This window comes from Cydia fagiglandana, chromosome 3, assembly GCF_963556715.1.
Source record: "Cydia fagiglandana chromosome 3, ilCydFagi1.1, whole genome shotgun sequence".
In the NCBI taxonomy this organism is placed as follows: domain Eukaryota; kingdom Metazoa; phylum Arthropoda; class Insecta; order Lepidoptera; family Tortricidae; genus Cydia; species Cydia fagiglandana.
Window position 1 is genome coordinate 3,874,145 of NC_085934.1, and position 27,088 is coordinate 3,901,232.

Below are 27,088 nucleotides of genomic sequence, written 5' to 3' on the forward strand. Positions count from 1 at the left end.
GATCCTAAATGGCATAACTATCGCGGAGCGTGATGGGACATCCGTCAGATTGACGGTACACTGAGAGAAAAATCATCACCAGGAATTAAAAAACAGTTCTGTACTGGGGAAAAAAATTAAGTTTTAGTAATAATTATGGACGTTTCACTATTTCTGTAAAGTTTATTTATTTCTACAAACAGCTCTACTGAGCTATCCCAAATATAATTTCAACAAACAGATAATAGAAATTGCAAGAACTAATAGAAATTGCAAAAGTCAATTTGTTCCTATTCCCCGGATTAAGTTTATTTTTGTAATTCTAAGTGTATTTTTGTTGTACTTTTCTCTCAGTGTACCAGTCGCCTATAAGAGGTAATAAATCTGTAGTTATCCTACTTAATATCCATAAACTCCATAATTCTACTGTTTTATCACGTACAATAAAGTAAATTAGGTATAGTTTTATTGACGCTTCAATACTCCAATTAACCACAAAACTATTATATCTATGCACATGACGGATCATTACGCAACACAACTTCCTCAAGAGCCGGCAGCAACGTTGTTCGCAGTTTCTCCATCGTAACGTTCATTCACCGCTGGCGCGAAGTCCGATCAGCCGTAATCGCACTTTGCTCTTAAAATCCCGAGATTACATATACTTAAATTATCACAATTATCTCAGAGATACGCGTGCGTTGTAAACAAATGAGCGAATAACAAACTCAGTGACAACTGGATCTCACGCGGAGCGCACGTCAAAATGGTTGTGAGCAGGAAAGTAAATGAAGACCTGCAGAAAGAGCGGGACAGGTGCACGTTCAATGTGAAAGAGTTGACACATTTTCTGGATGGAGGGGAGAAGATTACAAAGTATAGGAAGGAATTGGGTAAGGATTGTTTGCGATACTGTGAGCTTACCGCGAACTACGTTCGATGTGTTGCATCTCGGTTTCACTTGTAAATTTCGTACGTAAGTGTGACAGGGAGGCAACACGTCGAACGTGATTCGCGGTAGGCCCTCTGATTATGTTATGGTCAAACTAGTTAGATTCGTAAACAGAGAGCATACCGAGAGACACGAAAATAGATGTTTTTGCCTCTCGGTCGTGTTTCGCGAGTTCGTTAGGTTTAGATTACTTTAGATAGAGTAAGTTGACAGCTGATTGTTTTTTTAGGGTTCCGTACCCAAAGGGGAAAACGGGACCCTATTACTAAGACTCCGCTGTCCGTCCGTCCGTCTGTCACCAGGCTGTATCTCACGAAGCGTGATAGCTAAACAGTTGAAATTTTCACAGATGATGTATTTCTGTTGCCGCTATAACAACAAATACTAAAAAAGTACGGAACCCTCGGTGGGCTAGTCCGACTCGCACTTGTCCGGGTTTTTTACCACGACCGGTTGGCAATGCTCTCGTTATTATTTGACATCAGCGGGTAAAGTTGTATTTTAATCCTGTATGTAAAATGCAAATGTAATTTGATGCAAACTTTGAGATGGACTTTTAAAATTCAATACCATTTATTTGTGTTCCACCTCATTTATTTGAGTTGTGTACTCATTCTCGTTTTATATACAATTAGTAACATTGGTATGATTCATATTATATACATAAATGAAGTGCTAAATAAAACCACTCCAATGATAAATATGATAGTGCTGTGTAAATGTTTATCGTTGCAATAACACAATAAGACCTAAAGCACATATGATGTGCTGTGGAGGTGCCTTTCGTTCGTTCTTTATGATAATTAAAAAAAAATCTCATCATTTTTTCATCATTTCAGCCTATATACGTCCCACTGCTGAGCACAGGCCTCCTCTCATGCGCGAGAGGGCTTGGGCTATAGTCCCCACGCTAGCCCAATGCGGATTGGGGACTTCACATACACCTTTGAATTTCTTCGCAGATGTATGCAGGTTTCCTCACGATGTTTTCCTTCACCGAAAAGCTAGTGGTAAATATCAAATGATATTTCGTACATAAGTTCCGAAAAACTCATTGGTACGAGCCGGGATTTGAACCCGCGACCTCCGGATTGAAAGTCGGGCGTCATATCCACTCGGCCACCACTGCTTACTAAAAAAAATCTACCTACTCGATAACTTTAATGTTATTATTTAGGTAGCAATTATTAGGGTTGGCACCACTTGACGTCCTTGTGCGTGCACGACCACAGATAAGATAATCACTTGAATTTTGACAACCCTAAATAGCCGAAAAGGATAGTGCCATATATTAGAAAGGGATAGCATGATTCGACCCTGAATCGCTGTCAAACTTCGGGTTTGTAGGAAGTGTCCTTTTTGTACGGTAGTACTATTATTTCTTCTGTGCCGTTAGGTAAACCATAGAGTAAAAGACATCAACGAGCATCTAGCCGTTGGACCTGCGCTTCGTTTCGGTTTTCGATATATATTTTCAAAAGTTTGGTATTTCAGTTGGTTAGTACTATTTAAAATATATATTGTAACAATAGTGACATAATGGTAGAGTCTGGCTAGCCAAAAATTGTTGACAGATATTTCGTTGTTGTATCACCAATTGTCTATGATTTTAAAAAAAAGCTAAAAGTCAGTTGTCGATTTGTCATTCATTCAAATTGTTTGCGTTTTATATGGGAAATATTTTAAATAATACTAATAATGTCTATACTGAGTGAGGTTCGCAAACTATTATTTAAGCTCGTAAATAATTACGACAATGTGCGAAGTCGATGTGTAGTGTTGTATACCGAAAAACTGCAATGTTTACAACTCCTAAGCAAATGTAAACAAATTAGAAGGTTGGTGCTCTATAAATATTTTGATATTTAGCATTTAGCGTATTTGGCATAGATATGAGCGCCGATAGGCATTTAGCCGGCGGCGGCGCGCCGGTCAAAATCGGTCGGCGGCGGCGGCGAATCGGCGGCGTGGCCTTGAAACACATTTGATTAATGAAAAAATAATTGTAACCAAAATTTTACCGAAAATACGTATTTTTGCTGTAAGAAAGTTATAAAATAAGTGCATTTTTCAATTTCCAGCAAGATTTATTGAATAAAGGTACGAAAAAGGTTTATATACTATTTATACGGTATCGCGCCGCATTAGAGGCGGTCTTAATCTTGGCGAGGCCCTGGCCGGAAGATCTTTGCGAGGCCCTTATCTTTGGATTTGGATTGACTGTAACAGAGAAACGTCTGGTCGACAATCCAAAGAGCCGAAGTGAGGAAAATCAACCTCCGTTACTAACCAATATCAACCCAACAAACCGATTTATGCCAAAAAATGAGGCCCAAGGCCGAGCTCAACTTAGCACCGAAGACCTGAGTCCGACGCCTTTCCATGCGAGGCCAGAGGCTGAGCTGCAGATAAGCATACAGCTTAGAATCGAACGCCAAGTGTAAGCTTGGCTGACGGCCGAATGCGTGGAGCGCCGATTACGCCGCGCTTCTGTGCGAGGCCGAAGGCCAAGCTGCAAGAGAGCAGAGCTTGGAATTGAACTATTGGTCCAGTGTAAGCAAGTCCGAAGGCCGATAAAGACCGAGGCCAAAGTGTTAAAGACCAGGAGCTTTCTTGCAGGTGTATTCGTGCGAGGTCAAAGGCTGTGCTGGTAGTGGAGCTAAGATCGGAGAAGAACCAATAACCAAGCATTTTAAAAGCGAGGCCGAAAGTTAGGCTCCAAACAGGGCCGAAAACTTGGAGGTTCAGATAGCGGTACTTCTATGCGAGCGAAGCGAGGCCAAAGATTGGGCTACGAGAGAGCAAAGCTTGAAATTTCAACAATGGCCAAGCTTAAATGGGTTTCCGTTTCCGATGCCTTCCGTGCGAAGCCAACGGCCGGACCTTTGAGCGTGAAAACGCTTAATGTCTGAAATAAACCCCCTTTTACACCTTTTAAAGACATTCAACCATGCTTGCAATGGTTAAATTCGCGGTGAATGACGGATGAGCTAGCCAGCTGGCAAATTTAGTCATTTCGTTGCCCTAACACTAGTAGCGCGGTTACCAAAAAGAAAATTTTCGATATTTCTGAATTATATGGACATAAAATACCTTTTGAATGTCTATAAGCTATTCAGACTGGCGCCGTTGAAGATCTAAACTAGATAAAATTATATTATCTGATTCTGAAAGTAGCAATATCTAACAAGGTCACGCCGATGCCACGCCGGTAGCGCAGCGTCGGCGGCGGCGGCGCGAAAATTTTGTCGGCGGCGGCGGCGCGCCGGCGCGGCGCTCATATCTAATTTGGCAAAGTACTTATGTATTTTTTTGGTGATGGATTAATATTACGGTATTATCGAGCCAGGTCTTATTTATACTACATTTCATTTTTCACCTTGTTACAATGGTATATAGTGAGAAAGTGTTAACATGTGTGTTTATCGTTGACTGTACTTTACATAGTGGTAGAAATTATGTGAGCTGACTTTGAGTGCACGTCAACGTATATTTAACTTATATCTTTAGGTACCTTACGTGTGCATAGAAAATCAAAAATATTTTCTAGTATCAAAACTATTATTCCTACTACACAAAGTGTGACCAGCCTAAGATTTTTTGAATTTCCCTCCAAACATTTGTGTAAAATTTCAGTAGCCAGACTCTAGCATATCAAATATCGTAAATACCATTCTGCAAACTTAAGGCACGATTACTAGCTGTATACATTATTTTGAACCAGTGCAGCGATATTTACCTACGGAAAAATGATTGAGAAGGCGTAAAGGTACTTAAATTAAAAGTAATTTTATATATTGAGGCACTGGTCCCATCGCGAGCTAGTAAGCTATGAGCTATCGGCTATAAATACGAACAAAAGATAAGCACTCCCGTGTAAATAAAAGAGACACGGCGATATTTATAGTTACTCGCCCAGCGGTGAGCTATAAATATCGCCGTGTCTCTTTTATTTACACGGGAGTGCTTATCTTTTGTTCGTGTTTATAGCCGATAGCTCATAGCTTACTAGCTCGCGGTGGGACCAGTGCCTGTGTAAAATATGTAGGGATTAACTGTTGAGCTAGCTCACTGTCATGTACCCATAAATCATGATACGAGATACGACCACCCGTGTAAGAACCACCTATACTTAAAACTATACGTATAAGTACCACACATATCTCTATACATATTCTTGCAAAAAAACTCGATATAAAAATTAATTCATTTCTTACGCTATGAAGTCCACAATAAAAGACTTCTTCTTCCAGAAAACAGAGTCCTAAACGTCAAAGGGCTAAGAGACGAAGTGCCCGAAGAATATCTCAGCCACAAGGAGCGGTATGAGAATGCGGTGCGGAAAGCGGTCATCATGCACCAGGCGCTGGGAAACCTGGACGAAAACAACCTCAACGAGCAGGAGAAAGCCAGGTATGACCCACGAAAAACGAGTAAACAACATTACTAGTTAAATATATAATGAAATAAAAAATAAATAATTCTCTAAGTAATTTCGGCTATAAACTGAAATAAATGTCATATACTAAGAAAAAGTGACCAAGGCCTCCGGTGCCCCACGCTGGAATCGAATCAGCGTCCTCTGCTATTGCGGCAGGTGCCTGTGCCATTCGGCCACCGGGCCACAGCGGCATAGGTGGAATTTTTCCAAGTATATGCACTTCTTACTGAAGGCTTATGGTGCCCCCGATAGTTCAAAGAAATTGCTAATGGTTTCGACTCTCCCTTCTCTTGTCTCCTAAAGTTAAGGACAACAGGGATACCTAGGTACCTAACATTTTAAACCAGTTACAAGTAAGTAGGTGGTACTTTTGACTTGTAGATCGAGGAGGACTTCGTGGCACTTTAATTCGATAGTTCAGTTCCCATAATCAACATTAGGCTCCAGTCTCCTTTAGCTTTCGAGAGACAACTTTCTTTTTCTCTGTCTGCAAATCTCATATATGTATAGGTGTATCGGGTGTCTTTAGGATGTCGGCTACGAGTAGGCTTAAAGTATTCGAAATGAAATTACTTGAATACACCTTTTATGAGGAGCTCCCTCAATTCCTCATGGATCCCATTATCTGATCAGTATCAAATTAATATAGGACCACCTTGGAGGTAACTCCTTTCAAACAAAAAAATACTCAAATCGGACCACGGGTGTTGGAGTAATCGTTGAACGTACATAACCGAATACAGAAACACCTCCTTCTATAAAATTGAAGTCGGTTAAATAAATTAAATGTTTGGTCTTCAGGTTAGGCCTCCGCACCACAATATCATCAGCCATCTTCAAGGACAACTCTCCGCTGATGCTCCACTACTCCATGTTCACCAACGTCATCACCGGACAGGCTGATGATGAACAGCTGAAATACTGGCTGCCGAAGATCAGGAACATGAAAGTCATCGGGACATATGCTCAGGTACATCTACTAGGTACAAGAGTAAAAATTAACACGAGAGAGAGACGAGAGAAAAAATAATCATGGATACATTGATCTATTTGATCTCTGTGATATATGTACTATATCTGATGTCTTCTGGTCCTTGATCATTTTCCAATGGACATGGGGGTATTTGGCCCCGGGCGACACATGAAAGGGAGGGAAATTGTTTGTTGCTATTGTTGGTTAGAGCTGGGGTTCGAAGGGCGAGCTGCACGCGTATTTCCACAACCAGCATTTCAAACTAGAAATCTGGATCATTCATCTAAAATCTATCTAAATATGTAGGAATAAAATAGAATATCTAAAAGTAACTATTATGTTGACGGCTCTCTACTTTTTCAGACCGAGTTGGGCCACGGGACTTTCATCCGTGGTCTTGAGACGACGGCCGAATACGACCCCAAAACTGAAGAGTTCGTCCTGAACAGCCCCAAGTTGACGGCATACAAGTGGTGGCCCGGAGGACGTAAGTTCTTTTTATCCAATTGTTTAACCTCTAGCCGCCCATACGTCAAACCTTGCCAAGCGAAATGAAATTTTATTTTGTCAACACAAAGTTCAATTTAGAATGGAACAGATCTTTTTATAGGTCTCTGGGCGGCTGGAGGTTAAAAATGCTCGTCTAAGCTAAGTTTCCACATACTGCAGTGACAGAGTGTGAAATTGCCACTATAAACGTCAAATTCCTATGAAATTTTGACTTATAGTATTAGTAGCTATACTACACTATGTTACGAGTACTTAGCGCCACATGCACCCATCCACTACCCCGGGGCTAACCCTTTAATGAAAATGAAAATGAAATGAAAATGAAAATATTTATTTCAGACACCAGGGGCCCGTTTATCAAAAGCTTGTAACTTGTAATACAAGTGGAAGTCCATTTCTAACAAAAGCTGTTAAAAAGTGACATCCACTTGTATTACAAGTTACAAGCTTTTGAGAAACGGGCCCCAGTGGCTTATTTTATAAAGATACAAGTAACAATTTACAAACGGAAGTCTCATTCTAACACATAGGGTTAGAAAGAGACTTCCGCTTGTAAATTGTAACTTGTAGCTTTATAAAATAGGCCACTGGTGTCCATATTTTTGTCTACAAAATTAAGTGTTAGTAGTATTTAAACCTGGAATTACTATGGTTACCAGTACAATTTGACACTGGGTTAACGATATAACCGGTTAACCCCACGTTAGTGGGATGGTGCAAGTGACGCTTAGTTTAGCTTGGTCTGACTAGCCCACAAGTTTGTCACCAAAAACGCGTTTTGGCGTATTTTTGGCGTTTGAAATGACATTACATGCTAGATTTTTTTTGACATGTTGAGAATAGTTCTGTTAAGGTCAGGTAGGGCAAAAGAAACATAAGGTAAACGTACTTAGTGCTCGACTGAGAGTTGAGACTTGGATCCAAAGACCGGGAGTTCATCTAGTTCATTTATAAATGACTGTCTTGGGTGAGACTTCACCCAAGACAGTAATTTATAAACTTTTAAATTTATTCTAAGCTTGAAAGGGTTGAAAGTCCTTCTACATACGTATTATTTTAAAGTTAAGTTTATTTGTTCATTTGTTTTATATTTAGTAATATATGTATACATATAATTTAATTTAGTTTTTAATATCTTTAAGTATTTCTAACGGTTAATTTTCCCTGCAAGTGTTTCTCCCCCATACCATAGTTTATCTTACCCCATCCCACGTAACCTTTATAGGTAGGGATTAATTTGAAGTAGGTACTTAGGTAAATTCAGTGTTTTTTATCGGTATGCAGACGTTGTAACAGTTAGATTAGATAACCTATACCTATCTTTTTATTTATTGTTAGGTGCAAAAGTCAAGTATTTGTGTACGTATTGTTTGTTGACTTATGAACAATTTTATCATATCTCTTTATCTTAATAATTAGGTAGGTACAAATGCTAATAATGTTCTTAGAGTTAGACCAAGCCAAGTCTGCAACGACTTTGATTGCACACACAGTGCAGTACAAGTGTTATTTGAAACGTCAAACTTCTATGAAATTGTGCCGTAAAATAACACTTGCACTGATGCGTATGCTATCAAATTTGTTGTGACTGTGACTGTAACAGCACATATTGATGGTGTTACCTTACCTATAGTTCGTTTTTTTAGCATTACAAATAAGGTAAACAATCTTGATGTGTCTTTTAATTGAAAAACACATTTTAAAAATAAGTTACGGCAACTATGTAACGATTATGAATCTAATACGATCATTTATATGCTTCTGCTTTCATAACTAATCGTTTTTGATTTTTAAAGAGCGTTTTTCAATTAAAAGACATGTTAAGATCGCTTACTTTATAAGTAATTACACTAATTACCTACTTAGGTATATCAACGTCATGTCAGCATAGGAAAAAATAAGTGGATGTAAAGACTGAAGAGAAAGATTCATTTGTTAAATCGGAAACTATGAATAGGCAAAGAAACTCAGTTGTTTTTATGTTAATTAATTAATAGCTAGGTACTAAAACACCATCCAACAATACATTGCGCGAAAAAATCAACTAAAAATAGCCTTGCCTTCGTAGTGATTGACAATATTTGTGTAAGTAGGTAGGTATAGCCCCGGTAATATGTTACCTACGTCACAGAATAAATAATAGTACTAGGTACAGAAGACTCACTCTCTAACAAAACGCGTCTGTTACGATCAGCACAGATATGGCCGCTAGGTGGCGATAGCGCCACGCGCGGCTTATGGCATACCCCAAAATTGGGGCCGAACGGATGCACTTTTAGCTACCTGTAGCAAAGCGACGGAATCGCGGAGTGACTCACGCCTGCCTACGTACACAGAAAACCGGGTTGATCTGTGCCTACGTAGCTATCGGAGAGTGCTCCGTCGCTTCTTTTTGGTTCCGTATCCTGACGCGACATCATAGCCATCTCCGTCAGTCTTGGTACAAAAAGCACTGAGGTTGACCGTAGTAGCGTGACAAATACGCACGTTTCCTAGAAAAGACCCGGCAACCTTCAAATCAAGAGTGAACAGGCACCTTCTGGGCGAGCTCGCTCCATCGTAGGCCACGTCTACGCCTCGGCTAGTCTGTGGCCATGAGTAAGCCCATTCATAATAAAAAAATCGCTAGGTTTAGGAAGTGCTTGGCTGCCGTCCTCTTCTCCTCTTCTCCCACTTAACTGATGACATCTGCCTTAATCCTCTTTTAAGTTAGTTTCATTTGTGATGTTTAATAGTCTTTATAATTTAATGTAAAGTTCGTTACTCGTTATATTGTAATGTTTAGATAGTTATTTCTTCTCTGATATTTTTCACTGTAGCTATAATATGGTGTTAATTAGTTTGTAATATTTCCGCTCAATTGTAAAACATGCTGTGTACACTTGTTTTGGATCTCGTGCTAGATTTAAGCCATAATGTGCAAATGTATTACCCATGATATTGTACGATGTCTGTTTAGTGTACCTAATAAAGTAAAAAAAAAAAAAAAGAAAACAATTATCCACTACATGTGTACTATTTATGTTCCTTCGTTCCAGTGGCGCACACAGCCAACCACTGCGTCGTGATGGCCCACACATACAGCCGCGGCAAAAGCTGCGGCATCCAGCCCTTCATCGTCCAGATCCGGGACCTGGACACCCACATGCCGATGAAGGGTGTGAAGCTGGGCGAGATAGGAGCCAAGCTGGGCTTCAACACTGTCAATAATGGGTTCCTGGGCTTCGAGAACCATAGGATACCTAGGGATAGGATGCTGATGAAGTATTCTCAGATGAAGAAGGTAAGATCTTATGGGACTGATAGGCTTAAGTATCTCAAGACACTAATTTAGGATTAGGATGTGATATTTAAAATATGTCACTGGTAAGTGGCTCCATATGACACAGAAGCAAGTTGGCAAGCTACAGATTCCTTAATAATAGTATCTAAAATATAGTGAACAATAAGAGCAGCAATAGCTGCGGTACGACAAAGATGTTTACGTGCCCATATAGGCATATATCATATATCCATACATATATGGGAAAGTCTGATAAAAATATCTGTAGGATTTCATATAATTTCATAGTACACAGCTAGGTACTTTTCCATTCAGGTCAGATTTGTTCTCGTGTGTAACCTGGCCTATTTTCTTCCAGGATGGCACATTCGTATCGGGACCTAGCAGCAAGCTAGTCTACGGAACCATGGTCTACATCAGAATGACCATACTGTGCCTTATGGGGAACTGCCTCGGGAAAGCGGTGACCATCGCCACACGCTATGCGGCTGTACGGAGGCAGTCACAACCTAAGCCTAAGTAAGGACATTTGACAATGTTTTTAAACTGGGTATCTTCTTGATCGGGACACTCATGACAGAGCGGTCGTGGTCATTATTGGAAGTCTCCCTTTGTGACACGTTTGACGGCTCGCTTCCACTCCTCCCTGACGGCTGCGCGTTTAACGCATTCGTGCAAGGGGCCATCCATTGCTGCCTTTATTTGGTCCGTCCACCTCATGGGTGACCTTCCTCGCGTTCGGGTACCTTCTACGCTGCCCTGCTGGGTATAAGTCAAGCATTTCACCCTTTGAATGCCACGCCTATCGTGCACGGCGCGTCATCGTGAACCATGTTGGAATGTACGAGAGTTATTGACATTAGACGCGCGTCAGTTGTCGTCTTTGGTGGTTCGCCCCTTGTCATCAGGTCAGGATCTGATGATGATCCTGGATCAATCGTGAGAAAAGTTTGCTTTCGGAAAGGACCAATGGGTGAAGTGAAACTGCTGTTGAAGAACATAATGATGGCAATTGTAACTGTGTAGTAGGATTTTATATTTACGGACATATTATGGACTCCTGAAACTTACACCATATCGTAAAATGAACTTGTTCCAGTGAGCCAGAGCCCCAGATCCTAGACTACGTGACGCAACAGCACAAGCTGTTCGTTTCCATAGCGACCAGCCACGCGTACTACATGAACTGCTACCGGCTCTGGACCATCTACAAGAAGGTCAATAATGAGCTGGCCACCGGGAACCTGGAGAACTTGGCTGAGGTATCAAACTTGTCCAACCCTTTAAAAAGGTCAAATTTAAGTCGAATTTTGGACTATTGCGGAATAAACGAAGGTTTAATTCAAAATTGCATCAATCTGGACTTTGGAGTATTTTAACTAAACCTTCTTCTCAACTGTTAATTTGGCAAATAACCTGTAAAGGATTCTGATATTTCCCGACGCCATCTCAACTTCCTGATCTCTCAAGATATGTCGACCAGGGGGCAAATTTTTGAAATACGAGCGATAGAAATTGGGAATCTAGTGGTATTGACCACTCGTTTTAAATTCTATTAGTAGAATTTAAATGCCTAGTAGTGGAGATATTATTGAACGAAATACATGAAATCGAGCGGTCGAATTTCAAAAATCGGCCCCCTGTATATATTTCACGATCCCTCACACTTTCTAGTAACCGCTTTAAGATGGCGGATGATTGTTAAACCAGAACTATACTTTAACTGACAATTAGATGGTCTGCATAGGGACAATTTTGGACTTTTTCCTAGTAGGTACGGTCAGCCAAGAACTGGCAATACCTACAACGTTCGTTTCTCTTCACCAGCTGCACGCCCTATCCTGCTGCCTCAAGGCAACGACCACAGCAGACACATCAATACTAGTGGAGCGCTGCAGAACGTCGTGTGGAGGCCATGGCTACATGCTATCTTCGAACCTACCGCAGACATACGCCAATGTAACTGCTGCCTACACTTACGAGGGGGAGAACACTGTCCTTCACTTGCAGACTGCGAGGTATGACAATATTTATTATATCAGCTAAAATACCTTTCATAATACTTCGAGGTTATGTTGTCGATGTTTTTGGCGAGTTGTTCTCAATAGCTTTCGCGTCACGTCTCCACAGCCTCACATGATGAGCACTCAGCTTCCGATGTTGTCGACGACATGCTGTCCAACTATTATCGACCTTTCTTTGTTTGTATTTGGCGGTATTTAAGAAGCCAAGTTGTTGTTCCTCTATTTAATGCCTAACTGATTTTTTCTGGCAGGGCTTTGATGAAAGCTGGCACGCAAGTGGCATCAGGACAGACGGTGAGCCCGTCCATGGCTTACCTGGCCGATCGCAGTAAAATCACCAAGTGGGACAACTCCGTCAGAGGAATCATCAAGGGATTCGAGAAAGTCGCTGCCGGGTATGTCTATGTATTGTATTGTTTATTTACCCAGTGTTTAATTTAAACAAAAAGGTAGGTATTTACTTAACTGAGCGTTTAAGCGATACACCCTCCGGTTCTTTACAGGTATTGCCGATTTTTTTTCTGCACAAAAACAATATTTGATCGATCCTCTTGTTTCATAGGAGAGTGGAGGCGTGCTTATACAGCATGCAGAGACACATAACCGACGGCAAAAGTCAAGAAGATGCGTGGAATCTTACGTCGGTGCAGCTAGTTGCTGCTTCCGAGGTAATCATTGTATATTTATGTAATAACTAGCTTTTCCCCGCGACTTTGTCTGCATGGAATCAGTAACAGTCGCTAAAGTATCGCTGGCCCAATATTACACGGTTTTATGTTTCACTTTTATGGAACTGAAATTTGAATTAAATGAAGTCATAGTGATATTAAGTAGAATTTCAATTTTGAAAATGTAACATAGAATCCTGTATGGGGTTATTGGGCCAGCGGTATAGCGCCTGGATAAAGTGTAATAGCAATCATTCAATTTGATAAGCTTAATTGCTGACATCAATTAACAGGCACTTTATTAACTCTCTCAATTTCACTCCCCTTTTCACTCTGTTTAGGGATAATTTCCGACATAAAATCTATCCTATGTCCTTCTCCGGGACTTGAGCTATCTCTATTGTACGGACATAAAATCTATCCTATGTCCTTCTCCGGGACTTGAGCTATCTCTATTGTACGTAGACTGAATCTCACTAAATATTTTTGTCTCCAGGCTCACTCGCGAGTGATTCTCCTGTCAGTATACAAGTCAGAGCTAGAAGCGACGTCCTTCGCTCTCAGCGGGGAAACTAGGACAGTGCTATACCAACTGTTGGAGCTATATGCGGTCTACTGGGCACTGGAACGGTTAGGCGACCTGTTACTGGTGAGTTCTAGATTGTTCTGTCTTTCTATAAGTCTGCTAGAAGCGACCATCTTCGCTGTCAGCGGGGAAACTAGGACAGTGCTATACCAACTGTTGGAGCTATACGCGGTCTACTGGGCGCTGGAGCGACTAGGCGACATGCTACTGGTAAGTTCTAGATTCTCCTGTCAGTATACAAGAGTGCTAGAAGCGACCTCCTTCGCTCTCAGCGGGGAAACTAGGACAGTGCTATACCAACTGTTGGAGCTCTCTACGCGGTTTACTGGGTACTGGAGCGGCTCGGCGACTTGCTTTTGGTGAGTGAACTTAAATTACTGGTACTGCTTGGTACAGGTGCCATTAGATTTATTGGAGCGAGCACCTCACCTCAAAAATATCTGACCACGCGCTAGCGCTTAGAATGTAGAGGCGTGTTCAGATATTTGTGAGTATCTTTGGCCGCATCGATCTGATGGCGACTGTAATTATAGCCTATACGCAAGTTCCGTTCTAAGTAATTGCATTCCATGCACGACGTCCTTTTTCGCTTCTTCAACTGAATAATGCACGGAGTGCGAACTGTAGTATAATATCAAAACAGTAATAGTACATGTACGTAAGTGTACTGTGTATACGCAAACGCAAAATAGCAGTGCCACGGTTGAGTTTTTATTTGGTAAGGCTTAGTCTTTATCGTATATCGTGTATCGTATATTTATCTAAATCTTTTATCGTATAATAGACAATCTCCAAAATATGATAACAAACATACTTAGGTGTGTAAATAACTACTCATAGAAAAAACAAGGAACTTATTATAAATTACATTTATTAATAATATTAAATTTTAAAACCAACATATCTATTTTGCACAAAACCGGTAAAAATGTGTTTAAAAATAGCCTCACACTACCTATTAAACAATACACTTTTGCACTCATAGAACGTTAGCATGATTTTAACTACCTAATCATTACTATAACAAATGTCTACACTTAGTAGTTTTACTTCTAGAAGGAACTCCTTTAGCTATCTTCTCTAACGCACAAACACTAGGTAAAGGCATTAAACAGCTCAAATAGTGATATGCACTTAAAGCCCTTTTCAAAATGGCCGCCGCCATCTGTTTCTCATGTGTGAACTCATTGATGCCTTCTTTCAACTGTTTATTGTACATGGCCTTTTCTATGACCCTCTTTATGTTAGGGGACTCAATCTCGTCGACTAAGCAGATGTTTTTGAGTATCCGTTTTAGTTGTTTATTTCTACGCTGTAGTTTTACGATTTGCTGTTGCAGTTCCTCTTCTCTTTGTAGTTTTCCTGGAATTATTAAAAAAATATTTTAAACGGAAATGGATGTAACATACGAAAGAAAATATGACCAAGTCCTCCAGTGCCCAGGGCTGGGATCGAACCAGCGTCTTCTGTGCACGCAGCAGACGTTATAACCACTTGGCTACACGATCAGGGACGTTACCGGGCGAAATATCTCGAGTTAAATTGAAAATCGTAGTTCAGTACCAAAAAAGTACTTTTTTAAATCGTAGGAGTAAAATTACCAATAAATAAATTATCTTAGCGTGTAAAGCAGGCCACTGACGAGCCTTCCAAATGGATGCCGTTACAATGGATTCATCCAAATGGACGGCATCCTAATATTAAACATTGTACGTTTTTGACATTCACGGATCGATTTTGGATTGCAGCCACGCTATTTGGACTGTTGGAAGGCTCGTCAGTGGCCACCTTAAGGAATTTATTATTTAACAAACAATATATTGCAGTGGCAACATTGTCTTACTTTTTTTGGTCTTGAACTACGATTTTCAGTTTAGTATTTTTATAAATAAGGGGCATTTTGGCTATAAAAAGTCCGCACTTATACGAACTAAACATAATATACTTACTCTTAGACTTGTAATCGATTGGTTCTATCTCCACATCGACATAGTCTGTAAAAAATATGTAAAACGTAAGTACAAACATCGTAACAAATATCGACAAAAATCGTAACAATTAAAGTATCCTTTTAACACATTAATATGATAAAATATGTGACGTCCCACGGGTAGAGGTACCTTATGACGGTTGGCGCTATTGATAACGCCGCTCCAATATTATTGCGGCGCTATGCGACGTAAGCGCCAGCCGCCATAAGGTACCTTTTGCCGTGGAACGTCACATATGTATTGATTATAGATAAATTTACCTTTCTTAAGAATTGTTGACAACACTTTGTTACTGACAGGTATCACTTTTGGTTCTGAAAACGAAAATAAAGTTATATTATATGGTTTTGTTTCACAGAGCCAGAGCAGAAACATATTTTTAACAAGAAAACAATAATATGTATTAAGACTTACGTTTGGGGGCCGGCATCTTCTTTTGTGATAACTCTATAATACATTCTGGAATAGATAAACACACAGTATAAACAATAATGTTCTTTATGATCAGTTTTAATAAATAAAATATTGATTTTTAAAATCGAAATAACAGGCAATAATGTTTCATACTCTAATCTAGAGAACAATACATTAAAACCGGCTAAGTGCGTGTCGGGTCACGTATAACGGAGGGTTCTGTACTGTTTCTGTAGCAAAAGGCCGTAGATACCTCCGCGGTGCTTTACATTGTTTTAATAAAAAGAGAAGTTTTTTGAAAAAAATATCTCATTAATAGCTCAATTGATCAGGTTCAAAACAATTTGCGTGTAAAGTACTTATTTAACCTATATTTTTCTAAATTTAATTATTATTTTTTTGGACGTTCAAAGCGATTATTTCAAAAGTATACACTTAATGAAAAACCTTGTTAACAAACCATAAAGTTATTATAAAAAACCTATCGAATGATGTGCCACGTTGATTTTTACGAACAGCCGTATGTTCATGAAGAAACTATAAGGGTTCTATTTTTGCCATTTTGGCTACGGAACCCTAAAAACAAGTAAGTACCGTACCTTTGCCATCGTTGAGCACTTTGGTGGTGATGGGTATGACCTGGCGGTCCTTGTTGATCGTGTAGATTTCTGCTGTCTGTGAATTGGGTGGCAGGCTGTGGTGCAATATCGGGATTATCTTGGGTAGACATTCTGCAAATAAATGTTGATGGTCAACTAAATAAGGTGGTCATAGTTATAGTCTGTATCTTTAGGTAAGTATTTAAATAAATGTTAACAAACAATTTGTACATTTTCAGGTAGTTATAACATTTATTGGTTAACCGACCAATTACAAAACCGCCTGGATCAGTCACTGAACAACCTGACTTTAACCTACATTATTTGATCGTGTAATGTTTTCTTCTACCCTCAAATGGCTTAAGGAGCCATTTGAGGGTAGATTTTGTTTACTTTTATTTTTTATATACCTAAAGATACAGAGTATACATCAAGGCCTGTTCACTTCCTAAGAAAGTTATGTCCCCAAATAATTGCGCATGTGTGCGCCTTAAGCTTCTATGTGTGCGTTGGCCTCCGGGAAAAAGTTGCGAGTAATAAAAATAAAAACATTTTTCTACAGCAACATTGCTCCCAACTCTGATTTAAATTATCACGAATTTTATACAATATTAATCATAAAACGGGACTTAAAACGCTTAAAACTTAATTACATGCGATTAAGTTTTATAATGAATATTTGCTTCCAACTGTCTTTATCAATGTTCATAAAATATATGGAGGGTAGGTACGTCTACCCACCATAATAAAAAATATATTTGTCAATGACTCTGTCCAACTGCTGTGGTTAAAGTTCATAACGAAAATTTTATTTATTAACTCTTTAAATAATACATACGTGTACCGCTACGTACCACTTAAGACTGTAAGTCTGTACCTACATGGATTACAGCAATGCACATAGAAAATGTGCTAAAAGCGGAGCAACAGCTGTTGAAGCAGCCAGAGTGAAATTTACAACTTTAGTGGGTTCAGAAGGAACCGAGTCATAACGCATCTGGAAAGCGTATTAATTAACCGTGAAGAAATGTATGAATACAAGTTGGAAATCTGTGTAAAATGCCGTGTGTAAAGTGTAGTGTATCTGTGTGTAAAGTGTAATAGGTAGGCATGCCTAATGTTATTTGTATAAAAGGTACTGAAAACTTTGTGAATGCGCTTTATTGATGTCTATTTTTTTATTAAGTTGCCAGTTGCCAGTTTTCAGTGTATATTTTTATATGTAAAACATTTTTTAATAAATAATATATATAATGTTATAAACATAAACATGCCTTTTATTTAAATCAATTGATAATACCACAAACAAGGGGTAACATTTGCATCTTGTATATATTTCGTGATATGAAGAACAAATATGTTTATCAACAGAATTACTACCTACCAATACCCGCCAGGCTAAACCGGTTGTCAACTTTAGTTCCATTGGTACACAAAGACGGCGCCACTAGTATAAACGTATAAACGGTTGGGGACATTTTTTTGTATGGAGTTACCGTTCTTCTCCTAGTGAGTATTATATTCTTTGGTATACATCCTTTCACCACTTCATATAAATTTTATATTACATGACAATTCTACAAAAATCGAACTTGCCCTAAACTTTGGCTTGTACTATGAACATAAATAAGATGTGTCACTATTTGTAGTACCTATGTTACAGACAGCTATTCAAAGACAAATATATAAAAAAAAATCAAAATATTTGTAATAAATGTAACTACTATTTGTCATCAGGGATTTATACTGCCATAAGGATACAATGGGTTTTTGACTACAAGTCAAATCAGTTTCATTTTTCGAACTGACATTTAATGATTTTGCTACTATGGAATTTATATGAAACATTAGCATGTGACGTCACAATCAAATTACCTACTCTTTATAGTATTATAGGGGTTTTAAAATAGAAATGCTGCTGTCTACATTTACCTATTAATCTTCTGGTGCTTTATTTCATGCATGGTGTAAAATGATTTATATTAAATACAGTCAAATAGCCTATTAAAAAACGCCCTTTTGCCTGACAATGTCACTATGCTTGTAAGCCAGGGCATTAGTAACTAGGAAAGTACATACAAAATGTTTAAGCATTAAAATCATTTGGATCATTAAAAAGTACATATAAGACAATATTAATATTACCTTGAATAGTTGGGTCCTGTGACTCTTGTTTTATTGTTATTAAAGGTCCTGAGACTTCAGGACCATCTGAAATATTAAGAAAATTCATATTACTTTATTAACAAGCCGAAATGTTACATATGCATTAGGGCAGCGGTCGGCAACCTTTTAGCAGCTAAGGGCCACGAAGTAGTTAACGAAGTTGACGCGGGCCGCACTTTGGTAATATTTGTGACTTTAGCAGACATTGTCGTTTGTCAATATTACATACAAAATAGCCAGGGAGGCCCGCGGGCCGCAACCGAGAGATATTTTTTTTAATCTTTTGTTCTAATTAAAAAAATATTACCGTAAGAGTATTTCTGAGAAGTAACCCTACGTGGGATTTCAGGGTTTGTCCAATGGCTAAGGTCATCAGGCGTCAGGCCTGTATATTGTCTCTTGAGATAAAGTACTGAAGGCAACTTTGTTGCAATTGTAAATTTCGCTATGTGATTACCAACTTTCAGAAAAGAAATCCTTTTGTAATAGTTTTCATGGTATGATTTCGGCTATCGAAAATTGAACTGATTATGTGAGAATTTACAAGCGCAGCTACGCTATGCTGTTTAGCATATCTCTGTGAACCGTTTTGATGCGGATGGCACGACAGGCGTGTTGTCAATGTTTTTAACGTGTGGCGTATGACACGACAGGCGTGCCATCATATTCTATGGCGTAAGGCACGCCTGTCGTGACATAAAATAATTGTTCGCCGTCACAGCCAAAAGTTTGGTATCGTCTTGGGTCGTCCCATTCGTTTTTCGTCAAGTTCTTAAATTAGACCTATTCTGCTTTCGTCACTCATTCTACATTGAAAGCCACCGACGATTGTGACGAATGTAGAATGAGTGACGAAAGCAGAATAGGACTAATTTAAGAACTTGACGAAAAACAAATGGGACGACCCAAGACGATACCAAGTTTTCGGAAATGGAACACGCAACGAAGCGGTTAAGATGCAGGTATTGTACATCCAAAAACTGATTTGCACTAAAGAACCTTTTCACATCAATCAATGTTATAAAAAAGAAAACTTTTTATAATGAATGGCCAATGACATCGTAAATTTGAAAAGGCAGAGGGCCAGGAATCAAGTCGTTTAATAGTATTTGCAGCAACCTTTAGTGCTTATTTCGTTATTTTTTTAATATATTTTTTTATGTGATATTGGTAAGTTAAAAAGTTTTAAAGAGCTTTTTACCTGGGTCCATATGTTCTTGAAACTCATCTAAGTATTCATATGTTGTGGAATCGGGGGATTGTAAGTCTGGGTTCTTTATGGGCACAATCCTCTGAGTGCACTCTGCAATTAGATATATTTTTTTTATATCATAAAGCAGCGGTCGGCAACAGGCGGTCCGCGAGCCCCCTGGCTATTTTGTATGTAAAATAAATAAAATAAAATAGGAGCATTCCATGAAATCGTCTACCATTTGTCCCGTACAAACGCGATTTTCTGAAGACTTTCAGGTACAAGAGTTTCCTTTTCTATGACAAATGGTCAAAAATATGCGCTGAAAAATAATTGGCTACTTTAAATGCCGAAAAAAAAGTCGCAATACAGGAAATAAAATGCGTTTGTACGGGACAGCCCGTGGAATGCTCCAATAGCCTTTATTTACAGAACAAAGAATAGAGAATAGTTGCACATTATCTCTCTATTATCTCCCATCTTTTGTATTCTTTGTCTGCTTGCCCAAAAATGTCTGATAGTCACATATATTAATAAAGTGCGGCCCGCGTCAACTTTGTTAACTACTATGTGGCCCTTGGAAGGTTTTAGAGGAGGCCTATGTCAGTGGACAAGCTAGAAATAATTAAAAAATAGAGGAAATAAAATAAAACATGTAACTACACATAATATCTAGCAATAAAGGCTATTTTTATCTTTATCTTTTATCTTTACGTGGCCCTTGGCTGCTAAAAGGTTGCTGACCGCTGTAATAAAGGATAAACATAAACTATAACAAGTAAGGATAAACAATCAAAAAATATCAAGGTCTAGTGACTTTTGCTACCAATTTATGGTGATAAGAAGACACAAGCTTAATAATAATAGCAAACTGCCTGAGGCTGTTGTTTGATCGGTGACAATCATCATGAACTAGATAAGCATGTAAGCAATAAGTATACTCTTTTAGAAAAGGTTCGACATTCACCTTTAATATATCATCAGATGACAATCAAAAGTCTCTATGTGCAATTAAATATTTAACTAAAATTAACGATGTTTATTACTAGTATGATTTACTACAGATGTAATGCATAATTATCTTCCATCATATTTTCATGGAAACTTACAAATGTGTCTTGCTATTTCAGTCAGTCTCGGTACAAAAAGTACTGAGGTTGACTGAAGTAGCATGGCAAATACGAATGTTTCCAAGAAAATATGATGGAAAACAATTATGCACTACATCTGTATGGATCTGAACTTGTGATAGTAATTAGTGAGTTTTGGTTGTAACCTGACAATAAGCATCTGATTAATTTACACTGGATTGTTGTCTACATGAATTTTTCTTGCCCAAGAAAGTGATTTGTTACTTGTGTATTGCTAATATCATTGCTAGTCAGACGGCAGACTTATCCATACACTTGAAATTAAGTGATTATTAAAATTCACTTACTAAGTAAAACCTTATCCTTAGTCCGGTTCATAAGCATGGGAAACAATTTAACCACATCTCTCTTAAGCGGCTTGATAGCATGTGGGAACACTGTTGGCACCGCATCTTTGGTCAAATGCTTCCCGCTTTTAGTGAAATATTCGGGGAGGAAGTGGTTGCCGCACACAAAGCGGTACTGGAGCTTCTTCAAGGAGAGTTGGAGGAGTTCCACGCCACCAATCACTCGTATCCATTCCCGACATCTGAAAATTGATACTAGTGTTTATTAAATTGAAAAAGTAAATTGGTAACAACTAATAATTCTTTCTTGTGGGTGGACGTCCATGGTGGAGATGGACGGACGACCTTGTTAAGGCTATCGGAAGACGCTGGATGTGGGTCGCTTCCAACCGGTACGAATGGGGGTCCAAGGGGGAGGCCTATGTTCAGCAGTGGACGTCTTATAATTCTTTGTATTTCTATAACCTAAAATGTGTTGACTAAGGGTACACTTGGAAGTTTCTACATGATTGAATATATGTATGCAAATGTTGCAATGCAACGTAAACATACACATACAGTCATGCATGATAAATAAACATTGTAATTTATCTTGTAAAAATACATTCTTATGCACAAGGAATTCTATTCCAATCTATTTTACGGTAAGAAACATAAGTTTTTACATATTTATATTGTCCAAGGGGGTGAATAGTTGATCGTTTACACTTTAGTGTTTATTTATACACCGTGTTTTTATTGAATTCCGTTAACTTCGGGGTATGGTTAAGTACGTTTAAGAGAATTAAATGGCATAGTTAATTTTCAAAAAAAAAATATTTTTTGTTTTCTTTTTTGGATTTTTTTTTGTTTAAAAAGTAATTAAATGTTGCATATAGCGTTGTTGTAACACGGGCATTACATTTAACTCAACCAAACAATTGAAATCTGTGACATATCAATGTCATTTCATACATCAATCGACTGAGATTGTACTTAAGTTTAGTAGCAAATGTATGAATTCATTTTAAATACTAATCAATATGTAAACCGGCCCTAAGGCAAGTGTACACGCTTGTAGAGGCCTTATAGGAAAAAAATAAATTATTGATTATCTCCGAAATGGACTTAATTAGAACATCAGTGTCTTTGTGAAAGTTACTTGATTTAAGCTCAGGAATGCACCCTTGAAATTAACGGAAATCAAAAAAAACACGGTGTATAGTTCGTTTTTTTAGCATTAGAAAGAACTTGCAAGAAGGTAAGGGATCTTGACATGTCTTTTAATTGAAAAACGCTATTTAAAAATCAGTAACTATTACTTATGAAAGCAGAAGAATATAAATGATCGTATTAGATTCATAATTGTTACATATTTGCCGTGACTTATTTTTTAAACGTGTTTTTCAATAAAAAGACACATCAAGATTGTTACCTTATTTCTAATGCTAAAAAAAACGAAGTATAAGTATTAATGTTTGCTTGTTTGCCTCGATTACTCAGCGCAAACATCTTGATATATAGGTTTGAAGACTTATAATATTAGTAGTTAGTTATTATAACGAGGGAAATCTACCAAGGATAATGTTTTGCTACGAGTAAAACGAAATACAAAACCTACCGATTGACATTTTGAGGAAACTTGGCGTATAGAACTCCAGGAGCTTGTGACTGTGGAACGTGGCAGATAACACACACTTTATACTTCAAATACGTCTCCTTTAATGGAAGGCTCATTGTTATTAATGGATATTGAGTTTAATTATTATTTACAAATCTTCAAACAACAAGAAAGGCTTCGGATTTGACATGGCAACTGACAATTTGTCAAACGTCAAACTACTTTTTTTTAAATATAAGCTACTGTGGATACTAGGCGTTTTAAGCAAGGTTATGAAATCGATAAAATAACTCGATTAAACATTTATTAACTGCTTTTGCTTTTAATAATATATATATACATACATACATACATATATATATATATATAAGTAAGTATATATAAGTAATACATAATATAAGATAATTCAGTATAATTGCCATTGCCTTGTTTGTTGTTCGATAAATTGTATGTTACGGTTTCGATAACAGATAACGACTTCGCAAAATGTTATTGTATTGATAGAGTAGCATATTTTTTATCAGGCGTCAATCAACAACACAAATCTATCTTGACTAATGGCTTAATTTAATGTCTTTCGATTTAGTCCATGGCTCATAAGGTTATGATACAGTTAGAAAAATATGGGGTCAATATTCTAGTTCACTAAAATAATAGACTCATTAATACTATCGACATTATCAATATAGATCGATTGAGCGGTTCATCATTAGGTATTAGACAAATAACAGCGTGGGTTTGCTATTATGTTCTTATATTTATTAATACTATATAGGTACGACTATATATTGCTGTTAAATCCAGCTATGGTGAAGGCAGGTCACTTACTCACCTCATACTATCGCCTCGGAAAAGTTGTTGTTTATTTTATGCCATACATAATGCCTCAATTAATGTTATTGGTATTAAAAGTAATAAACTAATGAAAGGGAATCCCTGTCCATGACCATGAGTTGCGTTAAAATTATGACCCAGTTTTTTAGTCAAGTTATCAATCACGACGCCGGAATTGGGGTTTTCGCAATATGATAACTGGCTTGTTTCTGTGCTACCAAGTGTGCTTCTCACAACTTTTCTGGGTTACCAAGTGGACTGCTTGATAAGGACAAGACTATCAAGGCACGATGGCCCGCTTTAGTCGCCTTTTATGACAGGAAAAACCGTAGATTTGTCTGTTTCCGTTTGAATCCATAATCGTTAAATGTGCCGGTTAAAAGGCAAGTTATGTGGTTGCGTTGGTTGGTGACAGTGGATTTTAGACTTAATATAGTACAGACTACATAATATTTATTTATTTATTTAGAAATTTAATTCAGGAAATAAGGCCCATATTACAAATACCTTACAGACTAACATACATACTTAATGTATTTTATAAACTTAAAACTAAACACTATTTAGTCGACAAAACGGCGTGGCTCCGTTGCATCGGCTGCTCTTGTATATTATTATAAGATAGCAAGGCTTGTGTAAAGGGGCTATAATAGGTAGGTAGATTAAGAGATTGTAGTGTTAAGATGTTTATCCTTATCGTCCTGATTTTATCATAATGGTTTTTTACTATTCAAGAAAAATAGATCTGAAATCTAAGTTGGTTCTAAGTGCCTACCTATCACTTTTCCATTCATTGTTTCACTTTTACCTTCGTTCAAAGTTCAATCAACTATTTATGATCGAGAGATTACCTTTTTAAGAACGTACTAGAAGATGGGACCGGTTGGACAAATCGTGCAGTCGTGACCAACGTAGTCTACTTATCTAACCTCATATTAGCTTTAAGTAATATGGTTTAAAATTGAGATACCTACCTAGACTCATTGACGTAAATTACCTGGGCTAGATTTCAGGTGACTATGGTTTAAAAAACTTTATTGCAGAATCTTCCAGGTTATCATTATTTTTGTCATTCATAAGACTCAGTCTCAAGTCGTTTCTATGTATTTAGCCAGATATCTATAGGTAAGGTTTACTCGGGTAATTCCGAATGTCGAAAGCTGTCGGATAATTCCGAAAAGAGATTTTTATTATGATGGAATTAAGGGCGATTTTCATCTGAATTTCGGAATTATCCGACATTCGTTATTACCCGAATACACCTTATTAAGCACTTTCACTTTATGTACCTACATCATACGATGCCGTGAAATTTGCAATTGAAAAAGTGACTCGGAAGTTGAAGTAGTCCAAGCGCCTTAATTGTGATGGAAACAGGTCAGGTCATACAAAAGGTTAAAGGTTATGACCTGTTACTATTTTTCTTCTTCCTCGCGTTATCCCGGCATTTTGCCACGGCTCATGGGAGCCTTGGGTCCGCTTGACAACTAATCCCAAGAATCGACGTAGGCACTAGTTTTTACGAAAGCGACTGCCATCTGATCTTCCAACCCGGAGGTGAAACTAGGCCTTATTGGGATTAGTCCTCACGATGTTTTCCTTCACCCGTTACTGTTTTTATTCCCCAGTAACTAAAATTACAGTTCGATTGACCAATTTACCACGTAATATGTCATTTTGTTGTTTTTTTGTTGCAGTATACCCCCATAACCGCTGCGGACGTGCAAGAGTTGCAGCAGCGGTACGAGACACTGCTGGGGAAGATCAGACCCAATGCCGTGGGGCTGGTAGACGCTTTCGACTTCAGAGATGAGGTACGTTAAAGCTGATATATAATAGAAATCATTTATTTTATTATAAACTTAATGCACTTACACATGTTTGCAATAAGAAATCCGCAACGCAGGCTTCGTCCGGTGGCTACAAATGCAAATCAGCAACATGCCTCGTCTCAAACATACCAAGGATGATAATGATGTAAAAATGCGTCCCGGATCTCATTGTTATAAGTTTATTTGTTGTTGTATAAATATTTTTAGAATTTTAATACTATAATGTAATATACCACATAAGTGCTTTGGTGTCATACTGTTAATTTATGTATAAAGTTTAATAAATAAAATAAAATAAATCCGCAACAGGCTTCGTCATTATAAAATCTAAGAAGTTAACCAATATTTAACCGTCACGAATCGTACCTGGCTCAAATGTCCCCAATACGTTGGCAGCGTTACCGCGCTGAATGGCCAATGAGATCTCTTGGACCAGGTACGTTAAATAATAGAAGTTACACGGATTAAATGCAAATTAATCAGCTTGAAAATTCCTTGCATATAAATTTTGAGTAATCCGTCCGTGTGTTTTTATTATTCACTGTCTGACATCCACTACACAATGCACTTTCGTTCTTCCTCCTACCCTTATCCCACTGTAGGTATTATGTGGGGTCGGCACGACATGTTTTTCTCTTCCATTTTCATCTATCTTTCGTCACCTCAGCACTCACTCCTTTCTTTCTCATATCCTCTTTCACACAATCCATCCATCGTTTTTACGGTCTACCATCCGCTCTCCGTCCATAAACATTCATCTATAACATCCTTTTGCCTATACGGCATTCATCCCTCATACCACCCTAAGCTACTACTCCTCATCTTCTCCGTTACTGGTGCTACTTTCAAACTTCCCCTTAATATTCAATTCTTAATCCGATCCTTCCTTATCACTCCACACATCCTTCTCAATATTTTCATTTCCGCTGCGTGCACTCTTCTTTCATCCGCCACTTTCGTCGCTCAGCATTCGGGTCCATACATTACAAGGCACTTTCGTTGTAGGTCCTCAACTCAGCACTGGGCGCGTACGACGGGCGCGTGTACGAGCGCCTCATGGAGGAGGCGCTCCGGAGCCCGCTCAACGCCGAGCCCGTCAACCAGAGCTTCCACAAATACCTGAAGCCGCTTATGCAAGGGAAACTGGTCCCTCATAAACTATAGAACTTTGTATATAAACTCTGCTTGAATACATAAAACCCTAAATTAAATAATACTTACAAAGCTACTTTACGCACTGTCAATAAATATTGATTTTATTTCATACTCGTATTTGAAATTTGTGATAAAATTTGGGTGATATCATCATGGTGATGGAAATTGGCCAAAGAAAAGTTATGCTTTATAACTTCTATAAGATTTAAATAAAAAATTTTTTTTCAGCTAATTTGATGGCATTTTTATTTTTATGCAATATTTAATATTCAGAAACTATACTTGGTCAAGCAGATCTTGTCAGTAGAAAAAGGCGGCAAATTTGAAAAATGTAGGTGCGAAGGGATATCGTCTCATAGAAAATTTGAATTTCGCGCCTTTTTCTACTGACAAGATTTGCTTGACCATCTATATGTATATACCTACTTGACCTACTGTTTGTTTTCTCCAA

At 38.2% G+C, this 27,088-nt stretch overlaps 2 protein-coding genes across 2 annotated transcripts; one reads left to right on the top strand and one right to left on the bottom strand.

Annotated features, from left to right (window-relative positions):
- The first annotated feature begins 683 nt into the window (after positions 1 to 683).
- On the top strand, positions 684 to 26,869 carry LOC134679873 (probable peroxisomal acyl-coenzyme A oxidase 1). The gene is made up of 13 exons (XM_063538784.1): positions 684 to 872; positions 5,185 to 5,344; positions 6,174 to 6,342; positions 6,709 to 6,832; positions 9,894 to 10,138; positions 10,497 to 10,657; positions 11,238 to 11,400; positions 11,966 to 12,156; positions 12,414 to 12,557; positions 12,725 to 12,830; positions 13,327 to 13,479; positions 25,348 to 25,464; positions 26,488 to 26,869. Exons 1-13 carry the CDS (start codon positions 746 to 748, stop codon positions 26,644 to 26,646), a joined length of 2,019 nt encoding a protein of 672 aa, XP_063394854.1. The 5' UTR covers positions 684 to 745; the 3' UTR covers positions 26,647 to 26,869.
- On the bottom strand, positions 14,318 to 22,999 carry LOC134679874 (uncharacterized). Its single transcript, XM_063538785.1, has 9 exons — positions 22,817 to 22,999; positions 21,217 to 21,458; positions 19,788 to 19,889; positions 18,566 to 18,631; positions 16,421 to 16,552; positions 15,822 to 15,866; positions 15,668 to 15,721; positions 15,366 to 15,410; positions 14,318 to 14,778 (listed from the first exon to the last, which is right to left on the bottom strand). The coding sequence occupies exons 1-9, from the start codon at positions 22,930 to 22,932 to the stop codon at positions 14,435 to 14,437; spliced, it is 1,146 nt and encodes a 381-aa protein (XP_063394855.1). The 5' UTR covers positions 22,933 to 22,999; the 3' UTR covers positions 14,318 to 14,434.
- Positions 26,870 to 27,088: the final 219 nt, after the last annotated feature.

Excerpts from the sequence above, each read along its gene's own strand:
- LOC134679873 (XM_063538784.1), top strand. The coding sequence starts at position 746 with ATGGTTGTGAGCAGGAAAGTAAATGAAGACCTGCAGAAAGAGCGGGAC. Across the intron at positions 11,401-11,965 it reads ACCTGGAGAACTTGGCTGAG|CTGCACGCCCTATCCTGCTG; the intron begins GTATCAAACTTG and ends TCTCTTCACCAG. Across the intron at positions 13,480-25,347 it reads GGTTAGGCGACCTGTTACTG|TATACCCCCATAACCGCTGC; the intron begins GTGAGTTCTAGA and ends TTTTTGTTGCAG.
- LOC134679874 (XM_063538785.1), bottom strand. The coding sequence starts at position 22,932 with ATGAGCCTTCCATTAAAGGAGACGTATTTGAAGTATAAAGTGTGTGTT. Across the intron at positions 19,890-21,216 it reads TAAGGATAAGGTTTTACTTA|AGTGCACTCAGAGGATTGTG; the intron begins GTAAGTGAATTT and ends ATCTAATTGCAG. Across the intron at positions 15,867-16,420 it reads AGTGCTCAACGATGGCAAAG|AATGTATTATAGAGTTATCA; the intron begins GTACGGTACTTA and ends TATCTATTCCAG.